General features: G+C 41.5%; 1 protein-coding gene across 2 annotated transcripts; it reads left to right on the top strand.

Annotated features, from left to right (window-relative positions):
* The first annotated feature begins 237 nt into the window (after window positions 1-237).
* On the top strand, window positions 238-14,252 carry LOC101165371 (microfibrillar-associated protein 3-like). Of its 2 annotated transcripts, XM_004084735.5 has the most exons (4): window positions 238-260; window positions 10,364-10,486; window positions 11,043-11,318; window positions 12,811-14,252. In XM_004084735.5, the coding sequence occupies exons 3-4, from the start codon at window positions 11,096-11,098 to the stop codon at window positions 13,419-13,421; spliced, it is 834 nt and encodes a 277-aa protein (XP_004084783.1). In that variant the 5' UTR covers window positions 238-260; window positions 10,364-10,486; window positions 11,043-11,095; the 3' UTR covers window positions 13,422-14,252. The 2 variants fall into 2 exon arrangements, with proteins under 2 accessions (XP_004084783.1, XP_078787015.1); XM_078930889.1 differs by lacking the exon at window positions 238-260 and having other exon boundaries at window positions 10,482-10,682.
* Window positions 14,253-22,986: the final 8,734 nt, after the last annotated feature.

The following is a 22,986-nucleotide window of genomic DNA, read 5'->3' as shown; positions in this document are numbered from 1 at the left end:
AACAACGTAAAACAGGCACATGAAAAGGAATTAGGCAGAAAAAACCCCCATGCTCAACCCAATTTCGACAAAAGCAGGCAATGGGGATTATTTCCCACAATTCCTTGCTCCGACACAGCAGACCCGACGCGCACGTGACCACCGCCCTCTGCTGCAAGACGCTTGCGGCCACACCTCTTTGCGGTAGTCTTTGGAACATAAGTCAAAAAACTCGAGAGGGGGGCGCAACTCACCGGTGGCTGGCTGAATCACACTAACAGGTGATTGGGAGTCATTTTCTATCTGACAATCAACTCTGGGCCGCAGCTGCGCCTGTCGTCATGGAGACGGAGCCGCGTGTGTCAGAGGGAAGGGGAGGGGGAGGGATTGTTACGGGGGGAGAAGGGAGGAAGCACCCAGGCGCAGAGAGCGAGAGGAGGCAGGAGGTTGCAGGGGAACGGGGGCTTTAATAAACAAAACTAAGGACACAAAACCAAAACCACTGCAGATTGCAGGCTAGAAACTCGAAACACTAAACCCCCCAAACCGGGGGAGCAGACTAACATACTATGGACCAGCCCAAGAGGAAGGGAATGACAAGACTTAAATACATACAGACAACCGAGACACAGGTGAACACAATCAGTTAGGATGGTATGGAGTTAATTCAGTCTCAATAATCAGAAATGCACACAATCTGTTTTACAAATACACACGCTCCGATTCACAAATGTCATTTTATGCAAACGTGAAAAATAAATTCGGAAATACACACCCTGTGTTTCACAAACACACAGATTGTGTTTCACACATGCACACTAAATGTTTTACAAATGCACAATAAGTGTTTCTCACAAATGTGCACACTGTTTTTCACAAAAACATTTTAGAAATTCACAATAAATGTATCAGAAATGCACAGTAAGTGCTTCACAAACATGATTTTTAGGTACACATGTGATGTGAACTCACAGATCATTCGAACTGCAGACTGTGCATTCAAAATCCCGTTCTCGTTTGTGAATCTCCCCGTGTGTGTGAGAGATTTTTCTACGGTGAATATTGAGAGTCATCTGACGGAGCGGGTCAACTAATGTCACCATTGGCTAGTGAATCTGTCAATCAAACTCATCGGCAAAGCAGGCGGGTTCGCTTTTAGCCAATCGAATGGCCCCTTACACTCCTCACTTTCAAAGTGACGAGGGAGGGAGCTGTTCAGCACAGCAGTTGGGAGGACGCGGGCGGCAAACATGGCGGAGAGGTCTTCTGAACGGGATCAGTCTCAGCCCGTAAGTAATGCATTTGATCATTCCCTCGTTGTACGTCCTGTAATGTTATTGAATACTAAGTTGAAGCGTTCTCCTTTGCCAAGTGACATGTGTGAATGCTTTATGAACACTGCAGCCGAGTCGTTTGCAGAGTACCCCCACCGCAAATTAGCTCAGCTTTGTTTTGCTTACCCTGTGCAAGTTGTGTCTGCCTGTGAGTGTGAGTGAAGTTCAAGCTGGTGTCGGTTCAAGCTAGTGTCTATAGCCAATGATCTGTAGGTTCTTAACATGATTCAGATAGAACTAAGGGGAAAAGCATGCCGGATTTACAGCAGCAAAGAAAGTTTAATAAAAAGTATTGATTTGGAGACGGCGATTTGTTTAAACACTGATGCTATGCTATGCTAACTAGCTAGTTGTTCCGTGTGCTGCCTTTATGTAAACGCGATCCGGGTTAAAGTTAGACACAGCATTTTCACAACCCAGACTTTAAGACGGGGTGGACTGTGCAACAAAGTTAATTCATATGACATTCATGAAAACGACATTTTTTAAATATAACATACATGAATCCACTGTTGAATGAAAGAAGCCTCATTAAGTTTCTAACGTTAGAACCCGTATTCATTGTGATGACCAGCCCTGTGAGATTGTGTCAGAGTGACAGCCACTAAAATCCCCGTATCTCTTTACTTCCAATGACGTAATGACAAGAATCCCAAACATTATGTTTTTAGGCTGTTTTGTAGTCGATAAGTAGTCACAGAAAGGGCGGATGGGAGAAATCAGCTGTCAACAGTGATTTGAGTAGAAGTTACTGTAAGTATTACACACAGGCTTCCTGTGATCAGTGTCTTGTCTCTGATTTTTTTTTAAAGGTGTTCTTTACTACAAGCTCAAGTTATCATAGCAAGAGTGTTTTAAAAAAATTCCCCTTTCATATATTTGAAAATTATGTAATTTAAGATCATACAGCTAAATGATCTAATCCATGTTTGTTGTGTTTTTATTTATTCTCTAGGAATAACAATCAGGCAATACAACTCTCTGGCAGGGCATCTTACAAGTAATTTCTTTTAATTTTACCCACTGATTTTCCAATTATTTACCTTTATTATCAATTTTTTTATTTTGTGATATTTCTATTTGTAATGCATGTGTGTTTATGTGTTTTTTTAAGATGGCCATTTTTAAAAAATTTCCTCAGGGATTATTAAATACCCTTCTATTCAATTCTATTCTATTCTATTTGATATTTTATCATCCTATTGTATTACTGTTTTACCTGTCAATTGGGAATTTAGCATTTTTGCCCCTGTAAATATCTGACAGTTGAAAGTATTTGTACTTGTATTCCATGTATCCTGTACCTGAAGATAGCAGACAACAACTGTGCAGACACCCACTTGGCCTTCTTCAGTGACGCTGTGAACGTTTATGGCTTTCCTCTGAGGTATTCATGTCATTCATAAAGAAATCTTTTATTCACATATCAGGCAGTATAAGTACTTGGTTATTTGTACAAAAATAAAATAACTTTTTTTAGACTCCTCTGAAAACAAAGGCAACTCTAAAACTCTTTCCCCTCATGAATAACATTTTACCCCCCCCCTCAGTCTCTCGCCTCAATTTTTTCCCCAGTGATACATGTAACCCACTCCTGCAATTTATCTAACCTAGAAATTCTACTTATTGGCATCATACATAAGAACATTACATTTTAAACTGATGTGTACCGTATTGGCGATGCATTTGTAATTATGTGTTTGAGACTTGATTTTCATGTTATTGTCAGGGTGAGAGGAGATCACGGAGGAGAAAACGTGGGCATAGCCGAGTTAATGCTCACAGTACGTACAACTGACACAAACGGCTTCATTGTGGGAAAAGTGTACACACAATCAACGGTGAGTTGAACCTAGTTTTAGAAGCTTTAATATATACACAGGGCTCCAGACTGCGTCCATTTGGTCGCATTTTGCGACCAAAATTTGAGAGTGTGCGACTGAATTTTACACCCAGTCGCACATGTGCTACCAGTAAATTTGCCTCCTCCACCCTCCGTATTTTTTATACATTAAACATGAAAGGAGCACGTCAATGATCGATGAAATGAGAGATGAAATCATCAATGAGACGCGAGCGCACACACACGCAGGCAGACACACACACTCGCGCGAATACTCATGAGACTGGAGCACACGCGAGCACACACTCGCGTTTCATTGAGTGATGCCTGAGGCGGCCACTGCGTGTGAGAAGAATAGGGAAAGTCACTGCAAGTGGCTAAAATATGTGGAGGGGCGGGGCCTAGAGATAATCGAGCGCGCGTAAACATCTGTGGGAAGGAAACGGAGACAAATATCATCACAACCTGATATGTGCGTCTGAGCTATGAGCAAGCGAACTATTGATTCGTTCTTCCGACCTGCAGCTAGTGTACCAGTGACAGAGTGTACAGCAGGGGTCTCAAACTCGCATGAAATCGAAACTGCAGCGAGACTGAAAGAGACCAGGAATTAGGAGTTGTCCTTAACATTCAATTTCGTTTTAATATGCCTCTCCCCCTAAGTATGATCTGTGATATTACATCTTTTATAATTATTTTAATGTTTTGTAATGGATGTAGCCTTTTTTTAATCAGTTGGTATTTTAAATTATTTTAATTGATCAGTGAACTACAAAAAACCCATCAAGACGCATGTCCCATAATGCATTGTTTTGTAGTCTGTAGGGCAGCTTTTAGTCAGTTCAATACTAAATTTCCAGCTGCGTTCGCTCTGATTGGTGTCTTGCTCTCACCCCTTTCTCGTGATATTTTTGTTTTGATTGACAGGTGATGTTGGAGCAAAAACAAAAATATACGTCACACACCAGGGGCCTGTTTCAGAAAGGAGGTTAAGTGTAAACTCTGAGTGCGTTAACCCTGGAATCAGGGAAACCCTGGGTTTTCCGTTTCAGAATGGGAGGTTTGTTAAACCAGAGAAAGCAGAGTAAGTCAAACCCGTTTCTGAAAGAGAGGTAACTTATACTCTGAGTCAGTGTCCATGGTTACTTATGCTGTGAACCTAACCTGGTCGGGAGCAGGTTTTATTCTCTAAACTCAAGGTTTCTGCCGGTCCCCTCCCCTTTTTAAAGACGAAGCGGTATTTTTTGCTTTAACCTTCATTGCCCAAATTTCCGTCACACAGAGACAAGTGACAAGAATGGCTTGTCCTTTTTTGGAGGACCCAATAGACGAGGAGGCTGCATTAATTCCTAGAGAATTACATTTACGTCGTGTGAGGATTTTGAGAAGACTCAATTTTTTGTCATTGCTCCATACGTTTTTGTTTGAGCGTTACCGTTTTTCGTTGCAGTCAATTACATATATACAATGAAAACAACATTAGGTATTGCCATGTAGATGTTTCATATGTCAAATATTGTCAACAAAGCTTACATCCATGACATACTCAAATTTGACCTGATTGAATTATGTTTTTATACTTCATTTTTAGCTGCTGCCATGTTCTTTTAATTCCTGCAGGATTGCATCTACATGAAAATGAAATCAGGGACATTGAATTAAATTAATGTAACAATTACTTTTTGGAAACACAATTTGCTAGTAGTACTGCTTACTTTCTTAATCCCATATAAACCTATACCACTTGATCAATACAAGGGTAGTGTTGCAGTGTGTGTGTGCTGAGCGGGGTGCGATTGCAGGTGCAGATGGGGGGGGGGGTGAGCACGGAGCGAAGGTGTGTGCGTGGTATATATTGTGTGTTCGGAGGATGGAGCACTTAGTTAAATAAAGAGAAGGTGTCATTCCCAGAATAACTGTTTTGGAGTCATTCTTAATCCGCTCTGGAGGTTGAGGGTTTCCGACGGGAAGTGAACCCCGAAGGAGAATTCTACGGTGGCCCTGAAGGAAATCTCCCCTGCGCTTCTGACCACGGTCGGAAAGACGAGAGAAAAGAAAGGAGAAGTCTTCGCGCAGCGAAAGGTTCAACAGTAGACAAAAGTTCACTTTTAAAAACACAATTGCATGTATTAATATTAAAATGACCAACGTTTGCAAAAGGGGAAGGTTAACAAGAAAGTCCTTTAAACATTACCGACGTTAAATGCATTTTCCCCCAGATTGGTTCTGTCACTATGCAGCATTTCATGCATTTACACCAGGAATGAGACTTCAAAAGTACACCTAAATATCACCATTTTTTATTTCACACCTTACACTATTTAAAAAATTATTACAGCCAATATTTTATAACAATGATTTAAATGCAAACTTAGGCATTAACTTGAGCAGCTATGTTTTCCACGCTAACTGTCTCTGTTTTGCAGATGCAGCGGTGTTGCTTTTCTTCTGGAATATGTGCTCATATTCACTGTAACTCTGCAGCAGCACGTCAAGTTCAGCTGGCAAAAAATAGGCAGACCTCTTTTTTTCACGGTTGCCATGGTGACTCGTGATATCTGCGCTCCATTGATAATGGCTTCTTATAGTCGCGGTGCGCACGCTAAACTCCGAATCAGTCCACTCAGAGTTGATTGACCTAACTCCGATCAGCTTCTCTGAAACAGAAAACTCAGAGTTGTTAATCTCCCGATTGACCAACTCAGAGTTCAAGTTCAACCTCAGAGTTGGTTGAACCTCCTTTCTGAAACAGGCCCCAGGTGATCTGTGCAGTGTTGCGTCCATCTGGGTGATCTCAAACACGCTTATTGTGCATCTTGGCTGAACCTATTTGGTGTCACCAACATGAATTTCAATCCTCTAATATTTACATACATTTAAGTATTGTTTGAAACTGTGAAATTACGAAAGGTTACTACGGTAATCACTTGTTACTAAAAACTTTTTTTTATTCTAAATGTATGGTATTTTTTTTACTATTTTTACTTAGTTGTACTGTCGTGACAGCGATGGTGATGTCAGTTTACCTTCTTGTTGCATCTTCAAAAGTGCAGAATAAAATATGACACTGAATTAGAAACAGCACATTGTAATTTCTGCATCTATTATTAAAGTATTTATTAGTAATACAGTGGAAATTAGTAGATTTGGTTAGAATGTTGATTTACGGTATGCGCCCCTAAATTTTCTGGTTGTGCCCCTAAAATTTTCAGTTAGGGGCCACTATGCTCCTAGTGAAAAAAGTTAGTCTGGAGCCCTGATACATAAAAGTGAATGATGTATTAAAAATAAATCTGACAATATAATATTTCTTTTTGCTTTTTTCCAAATACAGGATTGAGCTCCTCTGGTGTGATGTCTTCGTGAGTGTTACTGGTTTATATTACAACATCCTGCACTCTCTTGAGGACCAAGACTTGCTCAATATCAGTCACATCACGTGTTCTGCTGCCACTATATTTTCCTACCACGCATTCAGGCCAGTTTGGATGTCTTTAGTGACGCGTGGGACAGCCATCCAATCAGGACGGAGCAAAGCATGACACCAAATCAGCTGTGGCAGTTGGGCTTGACCCAGAACCCTGTTTCTGATCCCCGGGTAAATGCTTTATTTAATCTCACTGTACTGGACAACTGATTTGTGTGCAGTTTGACTAAAGTGGAAAGTATCAAGAAGAGTATCATGAAATCATAATGACTACAGTGAATATTCATCGAAAATGAATGAAAAGGATTATTGTTGTGTGGTGCAAACAATTTCCCTAAATTGTTTGTTTGTAGGAAGAATAGCACATCTGCAAGTTCAAAATGCATCACAATGCATGGCATTATGAGCCATCAGATGTACTAATGTCACTACTTTGTTAAGGTTCACTTATTTGCAAATTATAAACAGTTATGGAGATATGAGGTCTGCCTGCAAGCAACAATATAAGTTATTATTAGTCGGTCACTGTTCCTACATAATCTAAAACACAAAAAAAACAGTGCTGTTCATAAACAGTATCTTTTTTTTTTTGTCAGGGTATGCTGGCTCCAGAGATTGAATGGGAGGAGAGTGGATCCATGGCTGAACCTCATCCTGGGATCAATGTCCTGGTATGGGACAGTCCTCTTCTGGGTCCACAAATGTTGGAACTGCAAGACGACATCAATCCATTGTGGAATTCAGACCGTTTGGGAGTGGACCTACATCTTTACTGTCCAGTGTGTTTAGAACTTAATTTAGGCGACATAATTACATACAGAAGAAGAGAGACTGAGGGGAGTAAGACAGAGTTCAAATCAATACTGCTGTATTGTTCAAGGGACTTCATTGTATGTAAGGAAGTTATGAAAATTAGTTCCAGTTTAAATAAAATTCAAATCAGTAGAGATCCCACATTTGCTTAAATTTTGATGTTTTAATCTGTCCATGTTTTCACTGAATTTTACTCTGCAATAAAGGGTGAATGTTTGCACTTTGTTGTTCTATGACCATCTTTTGTTGTGTAGTATTTAACCAGCTATAAAACCCAGAGAGATGAGGATCTTTTTTGCAAGGGTGACCTGGCCAAGAGGTGTATATGTATATGGTTACAATATAAAATCACTGACATTTGAGTTATTAAAAAAATAAAATTAAGGACAAGCAAAGTGACTTCGGGCTGAGCAGGGGAGGTGTATATTGGGCGTCTGTGATTGACAGTGAGATGAACTTGAGGTAATGTAGTCCCACTGCGTGGTACGGAGCAAAGTGATGCCAGTTTCTCCACAAAACCTGTGGAAGTTGAAGATTTTTCTCCTCCACCTTCATATGATCAAAACCGTGTCTGAGTGTTGAAATGACGCTAGCATGAAAGCTAAGAGAATAAATAACGTACAAACAATCCCGAGTGAAACGTTCATTTTAAATCTCATGACCAGTACAGAGTTCGATGGATTCAATGTCAACTGCATTCAACCACTGTTGCCTTGCTCCCAGGTCCACTGAAAAGTTGCACAAGCCAGTAATTTTTGACAACCGAAGGCAATAAACCGACAAGCCATGCTAAGGCTAACACGCTAACGACCGACTGGTACAGAATCAAATATGGGCGGGGCTTTTGACACCTGCAGAAAGCGTAGAGAAAGTGTAAGGGGCCATACGATTGGCTAAAAGCGAACCCGCCTGCTTTCCCGATGAGTTTGATTGACAGATTCACTAGCCAATGGTGACATTAGTTGACCCGCTCCGTCAGATGAGTCTCAATATTCACCGTAGAAAAATCTCTCACACACACGGGGAGATTCACAAATGAGAACGGGATTTTGAATGCACAGTCTGCAGTTCGAATGATCTGTGAGTTCACATCACATGTGTACCTAAAAATCACGTTTGTGAAGCACTTACTGTGCATTTCTGATACATTTATTGTGAATTTCTAAAATGTTTTTGTGAAAAACAGTGTGCACATTTGTGAGAAACACTTATTGTGCATTTGTAAAACATTTAGTGTGCATGTGTGAAACACAATCTGTGTGTTTGTGAAACACAGGGTGTGTATTTCCGAATTTATTTTTCACGTTTGCATAAAATGACATTTGTGAATCGGAGCGTGTGTATTTGTAAAACCGGTTGTGTGCATTTCTGATTATTGAGACTGAATTAACTCCATAGGATGGGGAACCAAAGAAAAACTCACAACAAAAACGAAGCAGGAAACCCTACAAAATAAAACAGGAAGTTAAACTCAAAACATGCCAGAACAAACAGGAAACAAACCACAAGGGCAAAGAAACAGAAACCGTAACAGGGGTGCTGGGTGCAGACCATTTTTTATGGATTGAGTTTTTTTGGAGGATTTCTGCTGTTGGTGTTGCACAAATTTAGGGAAATGCCAAATATTTTTGGAGTAATCCCACTGATGAATTCTATGATTTAGTCTTTAATGTTTTATAAGACCTAAAAATATTAATCACAATAAGTTTTTTTTTAGATCTAATCCCTCTGATATGTTTCACAAAGACACACACAGGACGTCACACATTAAGAAATTATTGCTAAAAATGAAGCAGTAGTCCAGCTCTAAAAAAAAAGCTTTAAAAAATGATTAAAGAGCAAAAAATACGGAAATATTTGATTTGTAATTTCTTATTAATATTTCCAGGCTTTCTTTGTTTTGTTCTGCAGCATGTTCATATTTGTATAATTTTGACAGAATATATTTCTATGGAGAGCAAAATATTACAAGTTATTTAGGGTTTAAGTTAACTTGTGTTCCTGTTTTTTTTTCATATTTATGTTGAAAAAGTTCAGTTTAAAAGGTTTAAAAGTTTAGCTTTAGTGTGATCAGTAAATGTTTATCTTTTTTGGCCCAAAACCTTAAGCATGTTTTAACTTAGGCCCCCTGTGTGACTGAGTTTGACCCCCCTGTAATACGAGTCTAGAAAATGCATGTATTTTTTGTGTAAAATGGCTAAATAGAAGATAGGGAACACAACAGGATGTTGTCAAATTTTGTATGTGTGCGGGGGGGGGGGGGGGGGGGGGCGCTGGTGGGGTTACTCGCCCAGGGAGTAAGTTAGTGTAGAGCCGCCACTGCAGACAGCCGTCTGTCATCTGGACCAGGGATTTATAATAAAAAAAAAATATCTTTTCAAGAAATTAAACTATCTGAAAAACAGGAATGTTCTGTCTTTCTCTCTTCTTTTTTTGTTCTGAACTTGATGGTTTTTTATGAAACAACTTCCACAAAAATATGAAACAGCAACCTGACAGATACTAAAAAAAACTAGAACAGCCTGACAAAAACCAAGGTGTTTGTTGTGCTCATTTGCAAAGCAGTGAAAGCAGTGGATTAATCCCAGATGTGCCTGTGCAGCAGCGGTCACCGCTCATGTCTGGGTTGGGGTTAGGGTCCTTTTAACTCTTTTCAGCACACCGGTTCTTTTTTCCCCTTCAGGTCTTTGGGCAGAACAAAGAAAATAGAAGCACTTGTCAATAAAAAACAACAAACAAACAAACAAAAAACACGCGTTTGAAAGCTAATTTAAAACAAATTTTATCGAACATTTTAGAATAAACACACAGCCAGGCTCGACATGTTTAATGTGGGTGTAGATATCATCACGTTTTTATTTTTTTAATTAATCTTTTTAATGAAACTCGTATTTTAGCGCTAGCTTCTAAAACGCGCCGTTTCACATTGTAATCGAACATATTTTAAAACCAATTTTAATCTTGCAGGAGTCTCGGCTTCGACCTGTGTACCTGTGATGCTGAAACCACGCCCCTTCCGTCTCACCTGAGCCAGGAAGCCGCGGGTTCAGCAGGTTTGCGTGACTCGTCTCAGCGATCAGCGGTCAGAAGGTCTGTTTTCGTCTCATTCGTGGACTTTAAGGCACTTTGTCCCCGTGACTCTTGTTTGATGTGGTTCTTTATTCAGCTGATGAACGTTTTAGACACGTTTTCCACTTAATCAACAAAGACCGCGAGACTTTAGTAATGGTGTGAAGAAGAACAAACAGAATGATCGACGTTAGAGACACGTCAATAGTAGTTAGAGGTTCGTCCCGTTTGGTAGAGAATCTCGCCTCCTGGGGGAGATTTAATGCTGGAAAGCAGCACTTTCGTGTTTTTAGGGCTCACTGCTGTGAAGGGGGCAGCTGCCCCCCCCTCTTACCACTTTTTAAAAAAAATCCTTTTAAGGAAAAATAACTTTATTCTTTACTGAATTTGACAGAAATGTGAAGGACTGAGGAAACTCAGAAGTTCTTTATCTGGACATCTTGTACTTTAGGATACGAGACAAAAGAAGATTCAGACTTTATTCTTATAGTTGACAGAACAGCTTTCAAGATTAAACCTTTAACTTTTAGAAGGAAACCCTTTTCCAGTTTGAATGTGACGGTTTCCTGTTCTGCAGGTTTGTCTGGTCTCCGTGATGCTGCAGATCCTGCCCTCATTCCATCCCCGCTGATGCTCCACCTGCTGCTGGCTGCTCTGCTGCTTGCTGGCGGGGCGGCAGATGTTGCTCCTAACAGCTCAGGGGCCACAGTGGCCCCCGTGCAGCCGCCCGCCACCCCCTCCACGCTGGACGTCGTGGCGAAGGAGGGGTCCAGCGCACTCATTGTCTGCAACGTGAGTGGATTTCACGACGAGGTCAAGTGGTACAACTCCAAAGGCGCTCTGGTCATGGAAGGTAGGAAGGAGTCCAGATTTCAGCTGCTTTTATTTTGAAATCACTATAGCATTCAGACAAAACAAAAAAAGTTGAGACTTTGTGAAAAACCGTATAAAAAATTTCATTACAGTAAATATTAGTTTTTTGCATTTTAAGCAGGTAAAATGAATAAATATGTTGTTATGACAGCGCCGGCAAAATGTGCAAAAACTGAGAAAAGCAGAAATGGATGAATTTGGCGAAGTGAGTCTTCAAAGGTGAGGCAAGACTGCAGCCACGGTTTACCTGTCTGAAGTGCAGCTGCAAACATTTTCAGCCACAAACGTCTGCAGTCTTCGTGTCACAGAGACGCCGATGCTGCAAAGAGGGACAAAGAGAACCTTCTGCTCATGGAAACACTGAAGTGAGACAAAGATTACAGAGACAAAGGGATTCACCAGATCTGTGTGCTTTTGGGGGAATCAGTGGCTGACGTGAAACCAGATTTGTGAAGCTGAAACCGCTTCCTCCTGTCCTCTGAACTGTACTTTGGCAGGGTTAGGGTTAGTGGCATCAGTGGCTTTCATCAGGGCAGAGCAGGCTGATCAGGTGTGCAGTGACCTTAAAGTTGGTGTTAAAAACAACAACAACAAACAGCACAGATCTTGTCATTTGCTGTCATGCCATGTTTTATTTATTCAAACCCCAATTTGAAGTTTTATGACATTAATTTACTGTTATCATTAAAAGCCGCTTCTACTCCAAACCCCCATTACATGCTGTCTATTTGTGTGCATGTTTTGTGTTTTTTTTCGTGAGGTTCCTAAATGGACTCAGTCAGACGTTAAGCAAATGACAGTTTGATCTCAACAAAACAGTTGCAGATGGAAATAAAGGGGACAGCAGAGCTTTAAGAACTATAGGAGTCAGTTTGATGCAAAGCTCTGTAGATGTTTTTAAGGAAAGTTCTTTGATCAACTCAAAAAATGTTTTCCAGCTTTTCTAGGCCCGCCGCCCTGCAGGTCACAGGAAGGAGGAACAAAACGACAGACTGCTCTGAAATGTTTACAGGTTATTTCACAAAGACTGTGGACTAAGCGTCTGTGTGCACAAACTCCTTTCTGTTTGTTTTTTGCAGGATTTATGGATTATTAGAGGATCTTTGATACATTTGTGGTTTCTGTGAGGATGTCAGCTGTTGTGACTTCACATCTTCTTAGTTAAAAACTGCTTTAAAGATTATCCTCAAAGGCAGAGGCGGACAGCGTCTTCCTGGAGGATTCGACTCAATTTTCAGAAGACGCTGGATGACAGGAGGATCAAATGCTTGTTTCCTCTGACAACATTACAAAGATTAGACTGGGAGCCTCAGAAGGAGGATGGATGCATTTGGGGTCGTATCCTGACTGCAGTTCCTGAAATACCCTCAAACACATCTAGTCCATTATAGGGCTGTGATGGATTTAGTGGCCCGTTTCTATCATAAGAGCAGAAATGTTTGAGTTTTTTCTCCTTTTCGCTTTGGTTTCAGGAGAGAAGTGGCAGATCCAGGAGAAGGGTGTCCTCAACATCACGGTTGTCTCCTTCGAGGACCGCGGCCGCTACACCTGCGTGGCCTCCAGCGGCGTGGCTCCCGACAGAAACCACACCGTCACTCTGCGCGTGGCCTACACTGACAGCGGGCTGGGGCTGTACTTCGTCACCGTGTGCCTGGTGGCGTTCACCATCACCATCATCCTGAACGTGGCACGGCTGTGCATGGTCAGCAGCCACCTGAAGGAGACCGAGAAGGTCATCAACGAGTTCTTCCGCACCGAGGGCGCGGAGAAGCTGCAGAGGGCCTTCGACATCGCCAAGAAGATCCCCATCATCACGTCAGCCAAGACTCAGGAGCTCGCCAAAGTCACGCAGTTTAAGACCATGGAGTTTGCCCGCCACTTGGAGGAGCTGGCCCGCAGCATCCCCCTGCCGCCACTCATCCTCCACTGCAGGGCGTCTGCGGAGGAGAACCCCGGACCCGACGGAGCGGAGGCCGTCCAGGCTCTGTGTTCAGACACTGAATATCGGGCCTCGCTGTCAAAGGTCAGCGTGTCTCTGCACACTCCCAGAGGAGACCCCAAGGAACCAGAGAGCAGCGCGTGACGATGGGGAGGAGCCCCAGCAGGAGCACCTTTCTGCACCGAACGAGTCTAATTCCAGAGAGGTGAAGAACTCTTTCATTCCCATTAATCGTTTCTTTGATTTTCATCATTCCTCTTCTGAAGTGGTGGAATGAGATCATTGCGTCTGTCTCTGAACTCCAGCCAGACTCACCTCAAAGTGATGGATTCGGGCCACGTCTTTGTTTTCCTGACAGACTTTTTCCCTCCTTTCTGCTCAGACGAGCTCATTACGCTGCTCCAGATTTCATTTGCAGCTTTTCTCTCTGGCTTCACGTTGACAGCCAGTCGACTTCCAGAGAAAATGTTGCAACAAAACATCTCCGTTTCACGCCGTCAGTCCTTCTCAGTGTCCGTCATTCCAGTGGAAATCTCTGCAAGGCCAAACCCTGACCAGAACAACAGAAGATAAAAACAGACCAAAACCCATCACTTTATCCTTTAACATTATAAGCATTTTCTTAAATAAAGTCTGTATAAGCAGTAAAATGGAGCCATGTGAAGCTACAGTCAAAACTATTGTGAGGTTGAGGTTTTGTTGGGTTATGAAAGACAAATGTTTGCTAACTTGTATTGGCAAATATTTAATTTATTTGTTGATCTTTTACTAACATTGTCTTAATTATTCATGACAATGCTAAAAAAACACTTTGAATTCTAGTTTAGGTTTGATTAATATCTGTACATTTCTATTAAACAAAAGAAGGAAACGACCAAATTATTACAATGCTTACATTTTACATCATAAATGTTCAACCAAAATAGTTGTCAGATTTGATTTCTCTTTTTAAACAAAAATAAAATATAAATAAAATGCTTAAGACTTTCTGCCTCTTTATTCTTCTGCAAAATTATTTCCCCTTTGAAATCAACAGAAGTTGTTTCTTCTCATGTGAAGAAACAGACGAGAAAAAGTCTCAATGAAAAAAGAGTCGCAAACTTCGGCAGCTTTAAGACTCCAGAGAACCTCATCATCCTCACATGCACAGAACTTTGCAGAGGAGGACCTTTACCGGACCCAGCCACCAATAAAATTCCACAAATATGAGGAGGACTCATCCAGGAGCTCCTGAAGAAGCATAAGAAGATGGAAAGACCTGCAGACCTCGCTGGACTCAGGTCAAAGTTCACGATCGGATAATCTGGACAAGCACAGACCCATGAAAGACGCTGCTGAGCAACAAGAACGCAGAGGCACATCTGGAAGAAAATGTCTAAAAGTTCTCTAGATTCATCAGTGGTCCATACAGAAAAAAAGCTCCAAAGTTTCAGACACTCATAAAAAAAATTCATAAAATCTGCAAAGAAAAGAAATAACTTCCTTCACAGACCCAAGAATCCTTCCCTGAAGAAAATCCTTTTACACAGCGGCTGCTGGCAGCACAAACTGTAATGAAATCAATCATCAGAAGAAGCTGCATTTTGCTTTTATTCTGCTTCTTTTCGTTTGAAAATTAGGTTTATTTGTGGTTTGAATTTTTTGGGGTAAGACAAATGAGCAGAGAGCGGCTAAAACATTTTCTCAGTAATGTCTGTTTCCTGAAACGAGCTGCACGGTGTCATTAAACTAAATACTTTAGTAATTATGAAAGCAGTTTTCATGCAGCTACTGGCTTTCCTTCATATAAGCAACAAATGACGTTAAAAACGTGTTCAATGACAACAAATAAGCTCATTCCCGCCTGGTGATTCAGCGTGCGCCACAGTTACTCCTCCACATGGTGGAGATGTGGAGCCGCGATCAGCGGCGGTGCGTTCACTGCCTGAGGAGCGGCTGTGAACATGAACAGACGTCGACAAAGACTTGAGGCCAACAGGGAGAGATTAACTGGCAGGAGATGAAGTGCTACATCTCTGGGGCGAGGTGTTGCTTTGAGTCGCACATTAGTCTCGTACATGGTTGAAGTGTAATAGAACACACTGTAAAGCTGCTGCTCCTGTTGGGGACTCTGTCATCCATCAGGAAACCTGACAAGACTCCTTTTCTTCTGGAACCGTCCAACTGTGTGCAGGCAATTTGAGAGCACAGCTTTTTGACAAAGAACAGGTAAGAAGGTGAAGTAGGACGTTGAAAAAAAGCATCAATGAAACTTCATCAGGTCAGAGTAGAAAACATGGCTGGAAAAGATATTTCACTGTTGGCAGTAAACCTTTTCAAGAAGAACTCAGGAGAAAAACGGAAATTATAAAATACTTTAAATCAGAAGTTATGGGGTCAAAAATTCACATTTTCTGGGTTTCATTTTTAATTCAGGTCAGCACCATCATACAAAAACAGCTGCACGCAAAGGTTTGACCAGTTTGGTTTGAAGAATTTGGAGAACAATCAAAGGCATCAGTGTGGATCCAGGTTCCAGCCAACAGTGATGGCCACGGTTCTGCTCCTTCTCCAAGTTCTTCCACCCCTGCTGATGTCTTCTGATGAAACACTCCTCATCCTGGAAACCAACAACAGAGACATCGGAACATCCATCGTTGCCTGTGTGGAAAAAATAAAACTAATTATTTTAGTTTCTCCTTTCAAAGTTCAAATGTCCACAAAAGGTGCAACTCTTTGCTAAAGTGGACTTCTAGCAAGCATGGTGGTAGAGGTGTGATTATCAGGGCTTCCGGACACTTAATCAAAAGCTACAGCTTCTTTGGAAAAGGCACGGTGGTGGAGATAGTATGGTTTGGATTTGCACCCCTGCAGAAGTGCCTGCCTGGTCGGTTCATGTTCATTAAACCAGTTTTAGGTTGAGTCTGTAAATAATACAAAGCATATTAATCCTTGCACTGCTGATCAATCAACAGACTAATTACCACTAGATCGATTTACCACCAAACCAAGTATGGAGATGGACGAATACTTTTTAAATCCTGATAAGAAATAAATCTGGTTTCCATAGCAACCATGGCACCAGTCCTTTAGGCCACAGATGGAAAAACTATATTTAAAGAAAAGTGGATGAGAAGTGTTTGTTTGCTTGCAGCAGGTTTCATGTGTGCATTTATTTCACTGAAGGAATCAAGGTTAACCTCTCTAAAGCCTGTTTTTGTTATTTGGTTCAGTCAGCTTCCTGACTTCTTTTTGGGTTTTTCGGATCTTCTGTGGCCTGAAATGATCACGAAATGAGAATTTGCTGGGAACTCTGCTCCTCCAGATACAAAGCAGCCAAGGGTAACCTTGGGCTGAAGAACTCTGAAATCCATCAGTCCTCCTTCTTGGCCTCTCCGGAGGCGAGCATATCTAAGCAGAATTGATTCATTCAGGGCTCGTTCATCACGTCCAGACAAAGCAGACGTCTCACTGAGGAGACAGGAAGGTTTTAAGGTGGAATTTTCCATTTGGCCTTTGAGATATTTAAATCACCTTGAGTACAGCTAAATAGAAAATCATGTTGAATGTTAAAAAATGGTCTTCCAACATGCTCACTCCTGATTGGTTGCAACAGTAACGTTGATCCAATCCCAGCTTATTGAGGACGTTTGGCTCCCTAATGGTGGCGTCCGTATCGTGAAAAAATGGCGACTGAATGGACTTAGTTTGCTTGGAGCCATTTGTAAATCATGTTCCATGGATGACGTCACACGCACTCACTCCAGTTCTCACATACAGACAATGGCAGCACTAGACTGGTCTCCATGGTAACATGATGGTCTGGCTGATAGGGTTTGCATCTTTGCAATGAAATGATGACATCACAGCTGGGGACATGCCCCCAGCAGGTGGATTCCGGCTCTGTTTAGATTATGGCTACCTTTGTGTTCATCCCTCCATCAATGCGTCATTTCTCCAGTGTTGATCATCAGTCTGACTCTGATAACTACAGTCTGAGGCAGCGACAGCTCCCAAAAAACAGGAACTCCGGATGGAAAGATGTCCTCTGGTCTCCGGCTCTGCAAAGGAAAAGCTTTCAACACAGTCAGGCTTGGATTGGAAGCTTCCTCATGGAAGTATGAGGAACTTTTTTAACTTTGCAGGAGTTTTGAGACTCCATCTCCAGCTTTTGCAGTTTGGTGAAATTCACCTCCAAAAGGTCTGCAGAGAAGAATTTAATTTTCACTTAAAACAATTAAGTGCTAACTTAAATGACCCCCCCCCCCCCCCCCTTCAATTTTGACGTGTTCTCCCTACCATGACAAAGGTGGATAAAGGTGGAAAGATTTCATGTAATCCATGGACACCAGTGAAGATCACAAATCATTGAAGAAAAAAGGTTCAGAGCACTGTCTAGTGGGTCTAGATGACCCAACTCCCAACGTTAAAGTGCCTAGGATAGCACAAGGGTTAAACCAAACCTTTTACAAATCCAGATCAATACTGAAAACATTGCTGGCCCCTTTTTGAATTTTCCCGTGTTGTGCTCTAAAAAAACGTTGCTTTAGTTCTTTGAAAGCAGCCCGTTTGCAGTAAAGTAGGTCTCCAGCTGGGTCATACCCTTCAACAAACACGGGCGATACAGGAGAGGTCAGAACCTGGAGCTGGAGGCAAACACAGGAGCTAACAAGGAGAGGAGGCTCCTGACCCGATTCTCTGCACTGATACAAACGCTGCAGCTGCTGTCAAAACATAATGGGAAGTAATGGATGTAGTAACAACATCACAGCTCACGGGGGACGCGGGTGAAGGTGCTGGGGTCGTGTCCTCCCCATGTCCAGGCATGCTTGCAGAGAAAGAAAAAACAGATGCAACAGCGCAACAAAACAGACTTTGACCTCACAGAGCCTGGAAATGTTTTATGGCTTTCTGTAGAAGATTATTTCAGAAACCGAGACTCAGAAATACTTGTGTGCTTTACTAAAAACTTTTCTGCTGCATAGTGGACTGAACCCTCTGCAGGAGATGATGATTAGAAAGCAGCCAGCAGCCACTCAGTCTGCTCTGTGATTACTACATGTCTTTGTGGAATATTCCCACTGTCCTGAAGGAAGGTCCTGGACCCCAAACCAGCAGGAGAACCTGCTCAGTGGTAGGAACTCAAACTTTCAAAAGAAAACATTTGAATTTATTGACAAAACCATGACGGAAGGCCAAACCAGAACTGATGAGGGCTCTGTTCCACAAGGCAGCTTGTGCCGGCATACGTTTGAGGGTAGGTCAGTAGATGACCTCAACCTTTGGTTCCAAAAACTGAGGCATCTCTCAAGTATGAATGTAATATTGCTCATTTCTATCGATCGAACAAAAATACAGTTTCACTTTAGTATATCTAAATTTCTTTGGCATATTTCCATCATTTGTATGATCAGTTTTATAAAAAATAAAACATTTTGTTTTTGTTAAACTCTCTTTTGGTTTGGCTCAACCTTTTATTACATTAATGGAATCCACAGTTCCACTGGAACTTCATCAGTCAATGAGGAAGACTATCTGTTCACAGCAGTAATGTGAAGGTAACTGAATGTATTGTCTTTAATCTTTAAGTATTAAAGCTGTGAAACTCACTATTGATTCTGCATACCTAGTGATGCCATACTACCATATTATAGTTCTTTCCTTCATTTTGGCTATTTATTAAATTTGAACGGGTATTTATACCCAACTCTGGGTTACAGGGAGGAGTTTAGTTAAACTAACTCCCATTAGCTGCTCTAAAGCAGACATGCTCAGCCCAATCAGAACACTTCACTCACTAAATGCAGGACTGCTTGTGGTTCCTAGAATTAGTAAAAGTACGGTTGGAGGTAGAGCGTTTAGCCACCAAGCCCCTGTCTTATGGAATAAACTCCCAGCTCATGGAAGAGAGGCCGACTCAGTTTCTACATTCAAAGTTAGACTAAAAAGATTCCTCTGTGGACAGGATTATTGTCAGACTAGTTAGTATTCAGAGATTATTTAACTTAGTGTCCCCTACCTCACCTACTGTAATGAAGTTTAGGGGAATATTTTCACTACATCCATTATACATGGATGCCCAGTTTATTTTAGCCTGTTTAGAGAAGTTTAGCAATTAGCTACTGAATCTTACAACTATGTTTTGTACAATTACAGGTGTGAAGCCGTTGAGACAACTGTCTTGTCATCTTGGGCTATATAAACAAAATTGAATTGAATTAAACAGTTCTTGGGTTGATTAAACCTGAGTTAAGAGTTTATCACTTGATGGAACAGAAAGTGCCCGTCCCTCTTGATGACCTCACTGACTTAAGTGACGACTTACGAACACTGACAATGATAATTCGACTGAAGACGGCTGTGGATGCTCACCTGCTGGGACTGAAAAAAAAAAACTGGAAAAAGAACAAACCTGGAAAACTAAACAAAGCCAAAGCAAATGGAATCAACATCTTTGACACCAATCCTCTATCTGGTTTTAAATTTGGAAAAGTCCATAATTGGCGGCTGGGTAGCTCAGTTGGTAAGGTGGAAGGCTGCCATGCAGGAATCCAGGGTTCAATTCCCAGAGGGAATAAACAATGGTACTTTGGGCAATTCCCATATCAATGGTGAGCAATTAACATCACCCAGTGAGGGTGCTTGGGCAAGTCTCTTAACACTGCTGCCTCCCAAGCATGAATTGGCAAATTGAAAAATGTCCCCATTGTGGGATAAATGAAGTATCAATTATTATTTTAAAAAAAAGAAAATGAAGCTTTAAATTGATGCTCTTTTCAGTGTTTTCCAATAACCCAACACAGAGCCTGGAAGGGGCTGTAATTCCCCACATTGGAGAAGTCAGAGCCAAATTATACTTAAATGCCATAAATGGAGGCTTTGGACTGAAAAATAATAGTAAAAGAGACACTTTCATTTCAATTACAAGAGTTCATAAAAGAAAAGTTCAATGTTTTGTATCTTCAGCCTCCAAGGGACTTTGGTAACATTTGTTTTTAATTCAATTTTACTGAGAAAAAAAGAAAACAGAAGAAATTATTGACACACAAAAAGAAGACTAATTGGCATCTTTGGTGCATCTTCACCTTTTACTAAGATTTTAAAAAGCTTAATTCTTAGCAAACAAAAGCAGAAAAGGTTATTTGAGGTCGTTTACTAAACAGAGCTGTTTTTTTAAGAGTTCTACATTTGCTTTTTATCATGAAAAACATTTCAAAACCAAAACTGCAGAGAAAGTATCAGGTTGATGTTAAACTTTAAAATATAAAACAAATATAAAAGCACACTAAACCTTAAAGTAAAAAGCCTGTAAGAATAAAAGCTGTAAGATCTTGTTGGAGGACAGAAACTCTTCTTTCATACAAAGAAAAACATCCCAACGGTTCATATGTGACCAAGGTGGAAATTTATGACCAGAAATCCAAGAGGTCTGTTTGGAGTTTTGAAATAACAGCTCCGTGCTTTCCATGTTTACTTCACCAACGTACAAGCTCTCACTGTTTGACATGTGGGTTATAATAAAAATTTTAGAGTATGCAGAGTATATATTTTATTTTTAGGTTGGCATGAGACTCCGTTCAGATACAATAAAACAAGATCTCCATTGAAAACTTTGGACATAAAACTACCCCTAACGGAGCTCACAGGTGGAAGCCGGGTGGGGCGACAAATGCTGCGCTCGCGGAAATGGATGACCGAAGGCGAAGAGCGCACACCTGGTTCTTTAAGTGGGTTCCGGAACAGGTGAGTTCATTGGGCTGAACCGTCCACCGGGAGGTGTAAACAGGTAAACCTACTGCTGAGTTACCTGCCTGAAATTCTCCCAAGGTCGTTCATTTTGGAATATTTTTGGAGTTTCAGGATGGAGACGCTCTGCTCCAACAGAGTTTACACAAAGAATACGGACGTTCAGAACAGGAAACAGTTTCTCAGCACAGACTTGCAATAAGGACGCTTTGGAGATATTTATTGACCATCTTTACCTTCATCTTTTTTCTTCTGACAGGTGGGATGTGCTTTTCTCCTGGATGACTTTTTACTGTTCCTGTTCAAATTGAGGGTTTTAGCTGGGGTTCTATTTACATGAGTCAGAATGAGCCAAGCCTTCGGTGGCGGTCTCAGGCTGCACTGCATTCAACACAGGCTACATATGAGCTGCATGGTAATACCACTTTGCCATATTCAGGTCATGGTAAGTGGCAAGTCAATTATACAGTCTGTGCTCAATCTTCAAAGCGTGACACATGGCAAACGCGTTTACTATGCGTGGTCGTGTATGCTGGCAGCACACAAACGCACACGATTCCTCCCGCATTAACACAGTTTAAGCCCGCTTCAGGGAAGACATGCCGCCGTAAAACAGCTCGGTTTTAGGAATACAGCAGCTTTTATCTCTGAGGCCTCTCAGTTACAGCCCTTCAGACTCTTTGGCTTTCAGTCTTTCAACGGGACATTTGGGAGATTCTGAATACTTCACACAGAATTCACAAAACTGAATTGACTTTTAGTTCAAATGAAAACAGTTGAGTTGAATTTACTGCTGCATCATTTTAATGAAATTAGATATGTGCAGCCTTATCTGTTGTAACAAATTCTGCAACAATCCTTTGAAGCTGGACCCTCAGCATGAGACTATTCTTTATTCTACCAGGTGCCAGAAATGTCATAGTTCACTGACCAAACAGCAGAATGAAAGAGATAAGTTGCAGTTTAAACCTTTCTGCAACAATCAGGAGCATGCACCGACTCAAGTCTTAGTCGCATACACCTGAAATCTAAAAGAGTTCCATCTAAACCTGATACAGGTTAAACTTCCTGGATCTATGAGATCAGCTTTCGAACCATAAAAAACTTCCCAGGTGAATCGTATCAATGCTCTGAACCGTCTCGATCCTCTACTGCAGGGGTCGGGAACCTTTTTGGCCAAGAGAGCCATAAACGCCACATATTTTGAAATATAATTTTGAAAGAGCCATACAATAATGTAGCGTCCCTCTCCCACACTGCGGCACGGAGACTTAACCTCTTTTAAGGTTCTTTATTCTGGTTACTGCAGACCCTAACCAACGCCGTACAATTAATTCAGCAGCTCCTGAATCTCTCCCGCCGAGGCGAGAGCGCTTCTCCCAACTTTATATTCGCTCCTGCCGCGTCAGCCCTCCCATTTCCCTTATTCGGCCCATAGCTGAACCCCATTGGTCCAAACTACCTAACAACCACCTGAGCGACAGAACTGAGAGCCAATCAGATCTCTGCTTGATACGTTTAATGAACTCCAGAACTTATAACGCGGCCCAACAGCCAAGTTAAACTCAGTCCGCCACAATATGTTTAAAACTAAATATACAAATGGATGTGTGCATTTGATGTAATTTCAACATTTTTAAAGTACAAGAAGTCTGTGGATTCTTTTTAATAACATTGTTATTCTGTTGCTGATAAATGATGAGTATTTCTCGTGGTAGTTTTGCTGATGGTCTAGTCTGGTTGATAGGTGGTGAGTTTCTGCTTCATGCAGGCGTTGAGACTTTAAATGTGATCGTAGGTCTGAATGTTCTGTAGATGTGAAACAGTCTGATCACATGCAGACCTGGAGTCAAACACACACTCACACACTGCAGTGAGTGACGGGCAGCGGGTTTTACGTTATTACTATCCCTGCGCGATTCACCTGCTGTCCTCACAACCCCCCCCCCCCCCCTGGTTTCTTCCTCTAACATCCCGTCCCCAC

Source organism: Oryzias latipes, chromosome 14, assembly GCF_053564925.1.
Source record: "Oryzias latipes strain Hd-rR chromosome 14, Olatipes_Hd-rR_3.1".
Classification (NCBI taxonomy): domain Eukaryota; kingdom Metazoa; phylum Chordata; class Actinopteri; order Beloniformes; family Adrianichthyidae; genus Oryzias; species Oryzias latipes.
Note: the sequence above shows the minus strand (reverse complement) of the source record. Positions and strands in the feature narration are given on the sequence as shown.